General features: G+C 45.1%; 1 protein-coding gene across 11 annotated transcripts in view; it reads left to right on the top strand.

Annotated features, from left to right (window-relative positions):
- Nucleotides 1-16,216, top strand: part of FOCAD (focadhesin) — a 211,513-nt gene that overhangs the window by 46,880 nt on the left and 148,417 nt on the right. For 7 of the 11 annotated variants that reach the window (XM_032797563.2, XM_032797567.1, XM_032797566.2 and 4 more), the window contains 4 exons: nucleotides 1,571-1,775; nucleotides 10,431-10,637; nucleotides 12,030-12,117; nucleotides 12,839-13,041. The exons of 1 other annotated variant lie outside the window; for it this stretch is intronic. In XM_032797563.2, the coding sequence (XP_032653454.1) occupies nucleotides 1,571-1,775; nucleotides 10,431-10,637; nucleotides 12,030-12,117; nucleotides 12,839-13,041 (703 nt within the window). The remainder of the gene's footprint in view (nucleotides 1-1,570; nucleotides 1,776-10,430; nucleotides 10,638-12,029; nucleotides 12,118-12,838; nucleotides 13,042-16,216) is intronic. 3 more of the 11 variants (XM_075067300.1, XM_032797568.2, XM_032797570.2) reach the window with 2 other exon arrangements.

Raw genomic sequence — 16,216 nt, 5'->3', positions numbered from 1 at the left:
GTTCTGTCATAATACATGCATTTTCCATTACTGAAATCACAATAGCGTATTTTAAAATGTATGCAGAAGGGGAAAGCCACACTAGCTTTCCATAACCTGTCAGGGAGTCGAGTCCTGATTCAAAGTCCTTGGAAGTCAGTGGAGAAATTCTGATTAACTTTAGTAGGATTTAGACTGAATGCAAAATTGTTATGGCCCTGATCGTCCCACTGAAATCAATGACAACATTTGCAGTGACATCGAACGGTGCCAGAAACACTTTCTTTTATATGGTATTTAGTATATATTTAGGTGTATAGTAGGTATGTTGTGTGATGAATAGGAGTATGGAGTGACAGCTGGTTAATTTTTTTTTTTTTAACAATAGCTACATTCTTTAGAAGAACCCGTTTGTCCTGTTCTTCCTGCCACTTTTTATCCAAAGGCTTTTATAGCATAAAATCATAGATCTAGAATATAGTGATCTATATGCATTACTGACTTTTTTGAGACATGAATGGGAGAAGATAAAAGGTTTCTGGAGGTACTTAATTTTTTGACAATATCCAGGCTTTGTAACCAATATTCTGATTCCCAGTTTTGAGACAATGAGTCATACATAAATGGATCAACAAATGGATTTTTTTTTAAATGTATAGTTGTGAGTTTCTAGCAGAGTGAATCCAATGAAACAATCCAGTGATACACTCTTCGCCAGGGAGCAACCCTTGTTGAAGTAGTACTTTGTTTTGATCGCTGTTTCTGTGGTAGCTCTCAAACAATGTTCTTTTGTGTTTGATTTATAGTGATGAAAAGTCAGATTTTATAATAGTATTTCTGAACAAAACATTATCCAGATACCGCATAATTTGGTACAGCAATAGCTATGATGACATATAGCACAGAAAACAGCCTTCTAAATTATTGAGGAAAAAATCAAATATAAAATACCATTGCAGCATGTAAGAGTATAACGGGGTCGGCAACCTCTGGCACGTGGCTCTTCAGGGTCAGGGTAAGCTCCCTGGCAGGCCAGGCCAGTTTGTTTATCTGCCACGTCGGCAGGTTCCGCCGATTGCGGCTCCCACTGGCCGCGGTTCGCTGTCCCAGGAAGCAGCAGCCAGCACATCCCGCAGCCCGTGGTGCTTCCTGCCGCCTGCATTGGCCTGGGACAGCGAACCGCGTCCAGTGGGAGCCGCGATCGGCCGAACCTGCCAACGTGGCAGATAAACAAACTGACCTGTCCCGCCAGGATGCTTACCCTGGCGAGCCGTGTGCCAGAGGTTGCCGACCCCTGGAGTATAAAGTGAGGTGTTATTCATGCATCAGTACAGAGTAAGTATATTGGCAATGCACTTTAATTGCACCTCTACTATTCAAAAGCTCATTATATTGTTCTGTGCAAGTAAATAAAATTGTTACTCCTTATTGTGGGATTTAGCAATGACTCACGTGATGTCTTCTCATAATTACTATACATCCTGCACAATGTTGATACCAATAGAGGCTGTGAATGTTGTGTTGCCTGGGTTTCACTGTTCGCTGACTTTTACTAGTAAGTGGTCTCAGCAAACTTATTTTTGAACTGCAGGGCGCAGAGTTCATGTGTCTATATAATGACCCCATTTCTAAGATACCTGTATTGTGAACCATCCCAACTGGGGGAGAATGCTGAACTGCGAATGAGTCTACTTAAAATCTTACTTCAGCCACATGGTCCTGACAACAAAGAGGCACCTTCTACACTAGAACACCTTATTCTTCAGCTGCTTTGTGACTTGATTCCACATTTTCAGGTAAAAGTTAATTTAATGCTTGGCCCTGCCTTCTGCAAATAAATTTTGTTAAAGCAGTTTTTTTATTGTATTACTCCTTTGTGTGATCACATGCAATGCTGCATTCCAACTCTCCAAGCAAGATTTGATCAGCAGCTTGGAAATCTAGAGCTAATAAGTCTGGCTTTCTTGGGGAAGGTAATATAATTTTTTTTAAGTGATCAAATCTGATCATGCAAATTCTAACTGGAAACAAGTGTTATGTGTGTTAGTAACTAATGATGCTGATGACCTTGTATATAGTTTAAGCTGGGAGAGCAGCATGTGAAAGACAGAATGTTATTGTCCTGAACCCATCACAATCTGCTGTTCTTCAAGTGCTTGCTCATGTTGATTTGGTTCTAGGTGTGTGCATGCCCAAATGCGCGGCCGTCGGAGATGTGCCTTAGCGGTACCCTTAGGGCTGGCTGTGGTGCCCTCTGGAGTGCTGTGCTCATACCACGGTATTTCAGGCACTGCCGGCCCTACACCCTCTCTATTCCTTCTTATTGCCCATGGTGGTCGGTCGGAGCACCTTTCTCACTGAGCAAGAGCTAGCGGTTTCTACCGTTCTGAACTTCGTGCCTTAGGGCCGTTGTACATAGTTCGCATTTGATAGTGTTAAGTAGTTAAGTGTTAGTTAGTAGTTAGGGTCCGAGTGAGACTTTGCCCCAGGTTGGGCATGCCTTGGTCTCTCGGGTTTAAGGCCTGGTCTCCCAGGTTTAAGCTCTGCTCGGACTGCAGCAGGCCTATGCCTGTGATTGACCCCCATGGCAGCTGCCTTAAGTGTTTGGAGTGTTGCTGGATCTGCAAAAATTTTCAGCCCTGCACCCAAAAGAAGCAGGATATCCATCTCAGGGCTCTCCTGATGGAGTCCACCCTCCACCCGGCTTCAAAGCTTCAAAGCCGTCCAGACAGGTCGTACCTAGTGCCTCAGGCCCTGTGCGTAGCACTGGCACCCGACTCCTCCTAGCATCATTCATCATCGCCGGTGCCAAAGAAGAAGGCCAAGAAGTGCTCCCTGGTACCGAGCAAGAAGGCCCAGGAGTCATCTAGTAAGGGACCTTGGCCTCCCCACCAGGCTACTCAGGGGCCATGCAATCATGCTTCCCCAGTTGGGGCTCCCAGCCCCCTTAAAGGTCTGCCACTGACTCCTGGGAGGAGTATGGGACCCACACTCCTGCCTGTCCCTTCATCATCCCAGGCTCCCCAGGCGCAGAGAAAGCATAGGTCTCCACCTACTCCAGTGAAGACCCTGGTGCCACAGGACCTGGCTAAGGTTCCCCAAGAGGGAAAGCCCGCTGTTAAAATCCCTCAGGAGTAGGGGAACAGCACTGGTCGCCGGACAGAAGACGTCAATCTTCTCTGCTGTGTCTGGAATCCCGGGGCAGATCCCAATTGCGTTGTTGATTGCTCTCCCTTACTATTCCCAGCACCACTCACTCTCTTGACGGTCGTCCTTTAGGCATTGATCCCAATCACCAGCACAGTGGGAAAGTTCTCCGTCCCGTTCTCCCCAGCATCGGTACCGCTCTCCACTCTACAGTTACTATTCAGTTACGCCTGTGCAATGGTCACTCTGTCAGCCTGCTGGGTCCTGGACATACCCTGCAGTTCTCGGCCACCCCTCCTTCTTGCCCCTGCCCCCTCATTCCCTCATTTTGCCGTCCATCTTCCGGGGCCCTTCTGAAGAGCAACTCCTCGTTTAGGAGGTCAAGAAGCTCCTGGGCTTGGGGGCTGTGGAGGAGATTCCTCGGGACATTGAAGGAAGAGGACTCTACTCCTGCTATTTCCTAATCCTGAAAGCCAAAGGGGGCCTCAGACCCATCCTGGACGTGCATGACCTCAACAAGCCTCTCAAGAAGTTGAAGTTCCACATGTTCTCCCTGGCCTCTATCATTCCTTCCCTGGATCCGGGGAACTGGTACACTGCTCTCAACTTAAAGGATGCCTCTTTTCATGTCTCCACATTGCCGGGCCACAGGCGTTTCCTGCGTTTTTCATAGTGGCCAGGTGTCACTTCCAGTTCATGGCACTACCTTTTGGCCTGTCCTCGGCCCCCTGGGTATTCACAAAGTGCGTGGCGCTGGTAGCAGCTTACCTGAGATGTCGGGGGTGGGGTGAGGTGTCCAGATCTTCCCATATCTTGACAATTGGCTCATCAAGGGCAGGTCTTGGGAGCAGGTGCAACGTAGGCTCAATCTGGTGTGGTCCATCTGCAACGATCTGGGCCTGTTAATAAATACGGAAGTCCACGTTAACACCAGTCGAATGCATACAGTTTATCGGAATATTTCTCAACTCCATGTGAGCTGGGGCCTTCCTTTCAGAAGTGCAATTCCAGGCCATGTCAGACTTGATCACCTACATAAAGAGCATCTGCTCACCACAGCCCACACGTGCCTGTGACTAATGGACTACATGGCCATGTGCACGTACATGTGCATGGCCATGCCCGACTTCATCTACAGCCTCTGAAGGCGTGGCTGGCCCTGGACTATAGCCCCAGCAGGTGCGCCCTGGCCCGTGTGGTCACGGTAATGAGCTACGTGCTTTTGGACTCTTGGCTGGATACCAAGGTAATGTTGCAGGGGGTTCTCTTTGTGACTCCATCTCTGTCTCTTACCCTGGTCTTAGATGTGTCACACCTGGGCTGGGGAGCCCATCTGGGCGAGCTCAGCACCCAGGGCCACTGGCCACACAGTGATCTGGCCCTTCATATCAGTGTCAGGGAGTTCAGAGCAGTTTTCCTGGCCTACCAGGCGTTCTTGCCCCACTTGGCAGGAAAGTTCAGGTCCTGGTGGACAGTACAGCCGTGATGTATAACATCAACAGACAGGGCGATGCCAGGTCTTCAGATCTTTGTTGGGAGGCGCTCAGCCTCTGGGACTTTTGTGTGCAACATGCCATTTTTCTGGTGGTCACTCACCTGCCTAGAACCAGGAACGTCCTGGCAGATTGCTTCAGCATGACCGTCTTGTCTCGCCACGAATGGTTGCTTCATCCAGAAGTGGTCTGCTTAATCTTCCGCAGGTGAGGGACTCCCGGGGTGGACCTGTTTATGTCTAAGCATAACAGAAAGTGTCACCTGTTCTGTTCTCTCTGGGGCAGGGACAAGGGTTCCCTGTTGGACGCCTTCCTTATTCTGTCGTCGGAAGTACTGATGTACACCTTCTCCCCAGTACCGTTGATCCACAAGGTACTGCTGAAGGTGAAGCAAGACAGAGCATCTCTTATCCTCATAGCCCAGCGTGGCCTCATCAACGCTGGTTCGCTGTGCTGCTGAATCTCTCCTTGGTCACTATAACTTCGGCCCATAGAAAGATCAGGGCGCCAACAGTGGAGCCGCCCAATAGGATCTTCTATAAGGACAAGGTCCAGCTACATCCAAGGTCATCTCCTAGTTCCACACTGGTCAAGACATCTACTTTTAAGTCCTTTATCCAAAGTCTAATGTGACGGATGAGGAGTGTGGGCTGTCTACCCTGGATGTCAAACGGGCACTGGTCTTCTACACTGATAAAACAAAGCTGTTCCATAAGTTAATGCAGTTGTTCATTGCTGTCACTGACAGCATGAAAGGTTGCCCAGTGTCAGCCCAGAGAATCTCATCTTGGATCATGGTCTGTATCCGCTTTTGCTCTGAGCTGGCAAAGGTGTCCCCACCAGCCATCATGACAGCTCATTCGACTAGGGTGCAGGCATCATCAGCCTTCCTGGCACAGGTGCTGATCCAAGAGGTCTTTCGGGCCACGACTTGGTCGTCCATCCACACGTTTGCATCGCACTACACAGCAGGGTCAAGACGGTGCTGGCTTGACAGAGCAATGATGCAAGTTATAAGACTGTGAACACTTGAGCCCACCTCCATTGATTCGGCTTGTGAGTCACTTAGAATGGAATCGACATGAGCAAGTACTCAAAGAAAAAATGGCTATCTACCTTTTGTAACTGTTACTCTTAGAGATGTTGCTCATGTTCATTCAATTAATTGCCCTCCTGCCCCTCTGTCAGAGTTGTCGGCAAGAAGAAACATAGAGGGCATAGGGCTGGCGGCGTTTGATATTCCAAGGCATGAATGTGGTACTCCACAGGGCGCCACAGACAGCCTTACTGGTACTACTAAGGCAAAAATCTCCAACGGCTGCACTCATGGGCGCGCACACACCTAGAGTGTAATGGACATGAGCAATACATCTTGAAGAATGACAGTTATGAAAGGTAGGTAACCTTTTTTTACAGCCAGCTCTCAACATCATGAGCTATTTTGAGAAAACTCATAACACTTGAATTTGGATGGGTGGTTTTAAAATGTGAAATGGGCTATACAAAGTTCTTTTGTTTTAATAAGATAACACAAATTCTGCCCTTACGTAAATAAGTGTGACACTCTCTGAAGCCAGTGGACTATGTACCGGAAGGCACAACTGTACTCTGTGTAGGCTGGGATTGTCAAAGGGGCCTACTTCTCACTGAAATTCAGTGCAAAGTAGGATGCCTAGTTGTTTTGGGCCTCTTTCAAAATCTTAACCATAGCTCATTGAGGAGAAGAGGGGACGAATGGTCCAGTGGCTAGGTTGCAAGCCTGAGACTCAGGAGGTGCAGAAGGAACTTCCATGCTCCGTCACAGACTTTCTGGGTGAGCTTTCGCAACTCCCTTAGGTCTGGTCTATGCTTCATGGTTAGGTCAACGTAAGCTGCCTTGCATCGACCTACCTGTGGAAGTGTCTTCTCTTAAATTTGGATCGCACCCATGTAAGTGCCTCTCTGTGCCTATTAGTAACACCCCCTCTTCGAGTGGTGTAGAGTCAGCGTCAATATAATTGGATTGACATAGCGTCAGGCCTGGTCTACACTATGCGTTTATACCGATTTTAGCAGAGTTAAACCGATGTAACGCTGCACCTGTCCACACAACGAGGCCCTTTATATCAATATAAAGGGCTCTTCAAACCGGTTTCTGTACTCCTCCCCAAGGAGAGGAGTAGAGCTGAAATCGGTATTACCATATCGGATTAGGGTTAGTGTGGCCATAAATGAACAGTATTGGCATCCGGGCTGTATCCGACAGTGCAGCACTGTGACCGCTCTGGACAGCAATCTGAACTCAGATGCACTGGCCAGGTAGACAGGAAAAGCCCCACGAACTTTTGAATTTCATTTCCTGTTTGCCCAGCGTGGAGAGCTCACCAGCACAGGTGACCATGCAGAACTCATCAGCACAGGTAACAATACAGTCTCCTGAGAATCAAAAAAGAGCTCAAGCATGGACCGCATTGGAGGTACTGGATCTGATCGTTATATGGGGAGAGGATTCTGTGCTAACAGAACTCCGTTCTAAAAGACGAAATGAAAAAACATGTGAAAAAATAAGGAGTTAATCGGGGGGGGTCATCAAGGGGAAACAAACACAGCAGTCACACCGTACCCTGGCCCGTGATGAAACTATTTTCAAAGCTTCTTTGATGCGCACCGCTTCCTGGTGTGCTCTTTCTAATCGCCCTGGTATCTGGCTGCGCATAATCAGCGGCCAAGTGATTTGCCTTAGCCTCCTACCCCGCCATAAAGGTCTCCCCGCTCTCACAGAGATTGTGGAGCACACAGCAAGCAGCATTAACAATGGGGACATTGTTTGGCTGAGGTCTGAGCGAGTCAAATGTGCACCAGCGCACCTTTAAAAGGCCAAATGCACATTCCACCACCATTCTACTTGCTCAGCCTGTAGTTGAACAGCTCCTGACTACTGTCCAGGCCTGCCTGTGTATGGCTTCATGAGCCATGGCATCAAGGGTAGGGTGGGTCCCCCAGGAGAACGACAGTCATTTCAACATCCCCAATGGTTTATTTTCTGCGTCTGGGAAGTAATTCCCTTGGTGCAGCCGTTTAAACAGAGTAGTGTTCCTGAAGATGCGAGTGTCATGAACCTTCCTGGCCATTCCCACGTGGATGTTGATGAACCCCTTGTGATCCCAGTGCTTGCAGCACCATGAGAAAGTACCCCTTTCAGTTTACGTACGGGTACCTGGTGCTCCAGTGCCAAGATAGGGATATGGGTTCCATCTATCACCCCACCATACAGTTAGGGAATCCCATTGCAGCAAAGCATCCGCTATGACCTGCATGTTTCCCAGAGTCACAACCTTTCATAGCAGCAGCTTACGATTGCTTTGGCTACTTGCATCACAGCACCCCCACAGTAGATTTTCCCACTCCAAACTGATTCTCAACGACTGGTTAGCTGTCTGGCGTTGCAAGCTTCCAGAGGGCTTTGCCACTCGCTTCTCAATTGTGAGGCTGCTCTCATCTTGGTATTCTGCGTTTCAGGGCAGGGGAAAGCAAGTCACAAAGTCCAATGAAAGTGCCCTTACGCATCGCGAAAGTTTCGCAGCCACTGAGAATCGTCCCAAACCTGCAAAACTTTGCGGTCTCACCAGTCGTGGTTGTTTCCCGGGCCCAAAATCAGCGTTCAATGCTGAACCTGCCCCATTACCAGCAGGATCTCCAAAGTGCAGGGGGCCCACGGTTTGAGAAATTCTGTGTCCATTACTCATTGTCTCTCATCGCCGCTCTGCCGTAGCTGCCACCTCCTCACCTGGCTTTGCAGTCCTGTTCAGCATAGACTGCACGAGAATGCGCCGAGGTGTTTACAACGTCCACGATTGCGGTCTTGATCTGAGCAGGGTCCTATGCTTGCTGTGCTTATGGCGTTTGCACAGTTCACCCAGGAAAAAAAGGCACAAAACGGTTTTCTGCAGCTTTCACGGAGGGAGGGGTGAGGCTGTACCCAGAACCACCTGCGACAATGTTTTTTGCCCCATCAGGCACTGGGATCTCAACCCAGAATTTCAAGGAGTGGAAGAGACTGCGGGAACTGTGGGATAGCTACGGAATAGCTACCCACAGTGCAACTCTCCGGAAATCAACGCTAGCCTCAGTACATGGACACACACTGCCGAATTAATGTGCTTAGTGTGGCTGCGTGCACTCAACTTTATACAGTCTGTTTTATCAAACCGGTTTATGTAAAATCAGAATAATCCCGTAGTGTAGACATCCCTCAGTGTAGACACTGAATTGTTTACGTTGACTGTTACTGGCTTTCAGGAGCCATCCCACAATCCCCACACTGACAATGCAATTGATATAAGTGCTCTTTGTGAGGACGCACACCACCAACACAAGGAGCCAAGTATGTACATACAATAAATTTAATAACTGTGGTGACTCTATGATGACATAAATAATTTTATAGTGTAGACATGGCCATAGCCTCTTTTTGCCTTTGTTCTCTGTCTGTAAAATGGGAATATTAGGTGTAGTGAGGATAAATACATTAAAGATCGTAGGATGCTAATAGACTTCAAAAGGGACACAGGAAACTTCTCAGAAAAATAGTTATGAACCGGCTTTATTCCCCCCAAACCAAAACACACAACTATAGGAGTGAACTTTGTTTTGCTAGAAATTACATTTAAGAAAATAAAAGTGTACTAAGCTTTAGATTCTCTTCACTGTCCCCTTGTCCACAGTATGTCTTTCACTGCAGCTAGGAAAATCTTTGGCCCAAGAACTCATAAGCTTGTTTTCATAACCTGTCCTTTCTTCCTTCTCCAATCCCTAAGCCCTTTTTATCCTTTCTTTTTCTTGCCCCTTGTTTAGTCCTGCTAACATGTATTACAGAAATACTGAAACACTTCATAATCATTTTGTTGTCTTATGGTGGCAGCCACTGGTGAAAGGTTCAGCTGGTCACCTGCAGACTTTCCTCTTGATGAATTCAACAGGCACAAGGCGCCTGATTGAGCAGATGGTTCATTGTTCTTAATCCCTTGGAATAAATGCCAATGTAGATGAGATCAAAACCATATTCATAACACCAGCTCCAGAATTTTGATCAGAACAGCTGGGTTTGGTTGGAATTGGAATTTTCAAGAGCAGAACATCGTTCATATCTAACACATTAACTTATTGAAGCACCCTGCTGTTTGAATCCTCTTCTGCACTGCTTCCAAACATAGAATGACACTTTTGGTCAAGACACTCAAATGCAATTTTTTTCTGTAGATAAACTTACATCATAGTTCAGGGGAATAAGATACTGACCTGCTATCTCTTGAGACTGAAATTGGAATCAAGATTAGATAATAAGAAAAGTGAATTTTTTGGGGGGGGGTGGGGAGAGTCTCAATAATAACACTTCAGCATTAGAAAACCTCTATGCTGCTTGTTCCATTTGGCAATCACTAACCCAGAGAAGCTCAGGAATTAAATTGCATGCAGTAGCAAATCAGGAACGACGGACCCAAAACCAAGGATGTCTGTCTGTCGTCCCTCTTAAGGAAAAGTGCAGTGCTTGTTAATTCTTTAAGTTTTTGTCTGATTTTACTTCTGAGTTTCAAACTGCAGATAGTCTTGTCTGTTTCAACGCTGATCCTGCCATAAGCCATAGAATGTTAGGGGTGGTAGTTTATTTCTGAATGTGTTTCTTGAAAAGTTTGCAATAAAAAAGTTATACAACTCTTAGGACCAGCTATAGAAAACGAAACTCTTCCACACATCTTGTAAGGGAGAAGGAAAATAAAAAACACATACACACACACACACACTTTTTTTTAAGCTATCTCTTTTTCTCTACAGATAAAGGACTTGTCACAAATAACGGAAGCATTGTTCTTTCTAGAAGAATTATTCCGGAGTCTGCTTCGCTACCCTGTTTTTTGGAAAGTTCAGTTATCCCAGCTTTGTCTCCAGATTTTGTGCTTCTGTGAGATTTGTCTGAACGTGACAGGGGAATGTTCATCTACAATTTGCTTAATAGAGCAAAATGTTGAGTTCTTGCAAGAGGTAGGAATTTGGGAGAAGATACAAAAAGCTACATTAAATGGAAGGATTGTTGCCATTTTAAAGGTGGTCTTTCATAGTGGATCTATACATGCAGTTATTTTTTCATGCTAAGAATCTTTTTTTAAAATGATCAACTGTACCGAAAAAGTCAATCAAAGGTTCTCATTATCCTCACTGTGAGACCAACACAAAGTTAATACAAAATCCATAAGCAAATAGCATGCTCTGTATTTGCAACAAGCACCATCTTCCAATATATTGAACTTTTACAAGTTAAGAAATCTGAAATGTTTTGATCGGGCTGTAATCAGTCAGGGTTTGCAGTGTCAAGTCAATGGGACTTGTGCTCCTAAGTTGCATAGGTACTTTTTAAATCTCAACTTTTGGTGTCTAAATATTGCCATAGGAGCCTAATGCATTTTTGAAAAAATTGGGCTATAAGTCTAAAACAGTTCACAATAACTTCTAATGTATTGGAAGTCTAAATAACTTTTCATTATTAATGCTGAAGTAGCTTTATTTTGAAGTGACAAAGGTTTTTTGCTACCTAGAGAAAATCACTCCACCCTATTAGAAACATGATCTAGGAGCATAGTTTGACCATTGTAGAGTTCAGGTTGCCACTGTCTGTGAATTTTACTGCTTCAGGCCCAGTATTTTCACAGAGATTTGTTGTACTATGGATAAAATTGCCCTCTCCAATGGTGGTACCTAAAGTTAGGCTTCTAAATCCATATTAAGGGATCTAAGTAGCACATATTTTTAAAAAATACAGATTACCCAGAAGCTCCTACTGACATCAACATAGGATGCTTAGCACGTTAGACATTCAGGTACTTATTTAGGTCCTTAGAATATGGTCTGAGGAGTCTAACTTTAGGCACCCATTTTTGAAGATCTCTAGGCTTATGTAGAGCACATAGACATTGAACTGTTTTATCTAAACTGATAAGGCTTTTACCATAGCGTTTGCTTATGGTAGATATATGAAGCCTGAGTTTAATTTTGTTGTTTTTGTTTCTTCGTTGCAAAACCTAAAAAGCCAGAAAATGTAAAATAATAAAGTCCCCATATATCAGCTACTATGTTTTAGTGCTGACTGGTTAGATTCAATGTAGAATGTAGTGTAGGAGCTGGCCAGTATAGGTTAAACCAAATTATAGAGAAATTAATCAGAATCTTGTGGCTATTTAATACAAGACTTGAATTGTATTGAAGCTCATGTTTTCCAGATGATTAGCTTTATGGAAAGGTTGCTGCTTTTAAATTATGAGGTTTGAACAGATATACTGTGTGCATAAAAAAGATCTGCAGTAGAAATATGTTTATTTCTACACTGCATCTGGCTCAAAACTGAAATATTCAAACAACATTTTTTTTCTACCTCTTCAGGACTTTCCAGTTGAACAGGCCATAATTGGATTAGGTTTACTTCTGCTACAGACTCCAGCATGTCAGCAGAAACCCATCTTAAGCCTAGGTAAAGTTCTACTTGGAATATCCAGTTTCCAAGATCATGGTTTCCCGTTCGTTTTGTTTCCTTAAATTTAAGACTTTGTCTTTTTGTAATCAGTCGTCTTTGAAGTTAGGTGCAGTGATTGGAATGCTCATTGTATTAAGCTGTAATTTTTTGTTAATAAAAAAATAAAAGTTTGATATGGTGGAGCCAAAGGCAAACAGAGATCTTTTCCCCCTCTTTTTTCCTGTCATGGATGTTAGCATCTGCTGACTTGTCCTGGGGTTTAAATTCTTCCAGCCAGCAGCAGGATAGCCTTTGCACAGGGTTCAGGCCTACTGAACCTGTTCCTTCTGACAGTTCTTCTGTTTGACAATCTTGAGGGCACAGCGTATAGCTTATTTGTTTGGCTGGGCTTTTGACTTACTGTTTTAGTAATAGAGAATAGACTTTTCCTGTTGATACATTAACAAGCAGGGGTTTCTGTAATATTCCATTTCTGTGTTTCTTGATGTCAGGTGCTCAGGTGACTTGGTATAAAGGGCATGAAATGTACGTTTGGTGATGTCTTCCTTACCAGGAAAGTAGTTTGCACTGTGGCAGTACAATGTGTATATATATATATATTTCAACTCTTTTGGGGACTATTACTGTGCTTGATCAGAGTGTTTGCTAGAAAATGTGTATGTCATACTGAAAAGCGTAACTCTTTTTTCCACCTAATTTTTTTCTCTTGCTCAAATAGCTTGCAAGCTCCTTTCTTGTACAGAAACTCAGAAAATTCCAGCCACAGCCATCATCTTGGTGATGCCTGTGTTGCAGATCTTATCTTCAACAGCAGCTGAAGACTGCATATCGGAGGAAGATTCTGGCCCCACTAGGCAACAGCTGGCTATAAATCTTCTGGAAATGGTACAGCAGGAAAGCATAAAGGATAAAAAGAAATTGGTAAAGATTTAATTAAGGCTCTTCCCTTTTGGGGCAGATTGGGTTGTGGGGGGGGATATAACAGTTTCTCTGCATTGTTACATACAGTAATTTACATTAGAGACTGCTAAAGGTGGTGTGTGTGTGTTTTTAAACTTGACATGGAAACTGTCAAAACGTATTAAAGATGAGTAAAATGGAAGGTGCTAGGAAGGCATCAAAAGCTAAGTTTGCGCTTGGGCATTGCTTCTACCTGTGGGGGTTTTTTTGTTTGTTTTTTTTGTTTTTAAACAGCCTTATATCAGCTCATACAGATTTAAGGGTATAAGTACATCTTCATCCTGTGCTGTAAGCCAAATAGCAGCCCTCAATAGAACACTAAACTTTTGCCTCCTTCAGACTCTTGCTTATGGTACTCTTATTCATTCCCTTCCTTGTAACAGTAGTCTCATCAACCACCACTCTTTTCTGCTCTTTCTGCTTTGTTGGGGAGAGAGGGGGAGAATAAAGGCAAAGGGGGCATAAAAGTACCACCTATTAAGGTGTCTACTGATCATCTTGGAATCTTTTTTGTACTTACTGTTGCTGCCCCCTTTTTTACTGATGCAGGATCTTGAGCCTGAGAACTCTCTCTCCCTCTCCCACAGAATCTTAGAAATGTCTGGCTGGAAGGGACCTTGAGAAGTTAAGTCCAGCCTCCTGCACTGAGACAGGACCAAGTAAACCTAGATCGTCCCTGACAAGTATTTGTCCAGCCTGTTCTTAAAAACCTCCAGTGCTGCAGATTTCCACTATCTCCCTTGGAAACCTATTAGAAACCAGTTAGAACGTTTTTCCTGGTATCTAGCCTAAATCCCTCCCTGTAGATTAAGCCTATTACTTCTTGTCCTACCTTCAGTGGACATAGAGGACAACTGACCACCATCCTCTTTATAATAGCTCTTAACATACCTGATGGCTGGTTTCAGGTCCACACTCAGTATTTTTTTGTCAAGACTAAACAAGCCCATGTTTTTTTAACCTTTCTTCAGAGACCAAGTTTTCAAAATCCTTTATCATTGTTGTTCTCCTCTTGACTCCATCTATGTGTTCATAGAATCATAGGATTAGAAGGGACCGCAAAGGTCATCTAGTCTAACCCCCTGCTAAGATGCAGGATTTGTTGTCTAAATGATCCAATACAGATGACTATCCAGACTCCTTTTGAAAACCTCCATCCAAATGTTCTTAGGATAGATGAGAGCTGCCTACCTTCTCATTTAGATATCCTCAGCACTATAGAAGTTAGGCTCCGTTTGCCTCTTTACAGCTGTTTTCAACTGTTTCTGGAGATTAGTTAGGTTGGTGGTGCACATGAGACAGCAAAACATACCATTTCTTCTAGTTTCTGCGTCTAATAACCATTTATCTTAGAGGCCCACTTCCAGTTAAAGTTTTCTTCAGAAGTCCATAGATGCCAGCCCAGGTAATGTAGTAATATGTCCTGTCCACAAAAGATAAACATATTGTGTCACAGATGAGTGGGAACTTCTTAGATTAAGACACTACGTTGCGTTATCAAAGTGTATAATTTTTGAACTTAAATGGTCATCTCTGCACCATGTAGCACTAACTAAATCCTGTCTCAGCAGGCTAAGGATGATGCATGCGGTGAATTGTCTAGTGATGCACTCCTCTTTGGTTGTTCCAGAAACCTAGCCTGGTATCAGTACAGATGTCTTCCGACCACAGGGAATAAAATGCTGTAATTTCAGTTCTCTGTAAAGAGAGCTGTACTGTCTAGTTATTCAAGTGATCTCCCAGGATCCCAAGCTCCAAAAGGCGAAGGCTTTTCTCAAGTTGAGCTAAAGGTTTTAGTTGTTCTATAGCTTTTAAAATCTTATACCTCTATTTTTAGTCTGGCAAGATCATATTGGTAGTGGATGGCTCCCTAGATCTTCCTAGGGCAGAGGTGGGCAGACTATGGCCTGTGTGTCCCCCTGCCTAGCCACTGAGCTTCTACGCTGGGAGGCCCCTCTCCTGCTGTTCCTCCTCCCCTGCTGCCTCAGCTTACTCTGTCGCCAGTGCAATGCTCTGGGTGGCGGGGCTGCCAGCTCCTGGGGCAACGCAGCTGCAGAGCTGGGGCCTGACCCAGTGCTCTGTGCTGCAGGGTGGCGTGGCTGGCTCTAGCCGGACAGTTGGCTGCCTGTCCTGGTGCTCTGAGTGGCGTGGCTGTAGTGCCACCAGCCACCGGTGCTCCAGGCAGCACAGTAAGGGGTCAGGGAGCGAGGGGGGTTGGATAGAGGGCAGGAGAATTCTGAGTGGTGGGTCGAGGCGGTCAGAGGGCAGGGGTTCCCCAGGGGCAGTCAGGAAAGCGGGGGTGGATGGAGTGACGGGGGGCAGTCAGGGACTGGGTTTCTGGGGGCTGTCAGGGGATAGGGAATGGGGGGGTTCGATAGGGGGCGGGGCCATGCCATGCCTGGCTGTTTGGGGAGGCACAGCCTCCGCTAACCGGCCTTCCATACAATTTTGGAAACCCGATGCGCCCTCAGGCCAAAAAGTTTGCCTGCCCCTGTTCTAGGGAAATGTTTTAAGGACTTGTATCCCAGATTTTCTCCTCAAGGCTCCAGAAACCTGATTACTGTACTGGCTGATGAGCTACGGAGACATGTGGTAACTTGTAGTTCTTAAAAACATAAGAATGGCCATACTGGGTCAGACCAATGGTCCTTCCAGTCCAGTATCCTGTGTTTTGACAGTAGCTTCAAAGGGAATGAACAGACCAGGACAATTATTAAGAGATCCATTCCCCCGCAGTCCCAGCCCCTGGCAGTTAGAGGCTTAGGAACATCCAGAGCATAGGGCTGCTAATGGCCGTTGATAGGTCTGTCTTCCATGAACTTGTCCAGTTCTTTTTAGAACCCATTTCTAGTTCCACAGGTTGACTGTGTGTTGTGTGCAGAAGTACTGCTTTTTTGTTCGTTTTAAAGCTGCTGCATGTTAATTTCATTGGATGAATTCTAGTTCTTGTGTTATGTCATGGGGCATATAACACTTCCTTATTCACTTTCTCCACACTATTCATGATTTTATAGTCCTCTATCATATTCCCCCTTAGTCACCTCTTTTCTAAACTGAACAGTCCAGTCTTTTTAATCTCTTCTCATATGGAAGCTGTTTCATACCCCTAATAATTTTTGTTGCCCCTCTCTTTACC

Source organism: Chelonoidis abingdonii, chromosome 6, assembly GCF_003597395.2.
Source record: "Chelonoidis abingdonii isolate Lonesome George chromosome 6, CheloAbing_2.0, whole genome shotgun sequence".
Classification (NCBI taxonomy): domain Eukaryota; kingdom Metazoa; phylum Chordata; order Testudines; family Testudinidae; genus Chelonoidis; species Chelonoidis abingdonii.
The sequence above is the reverse complement of the archived record's forward strand: the minus strand, read 5'-3'. Positions and strand labels throughout refer to the sequence as shown.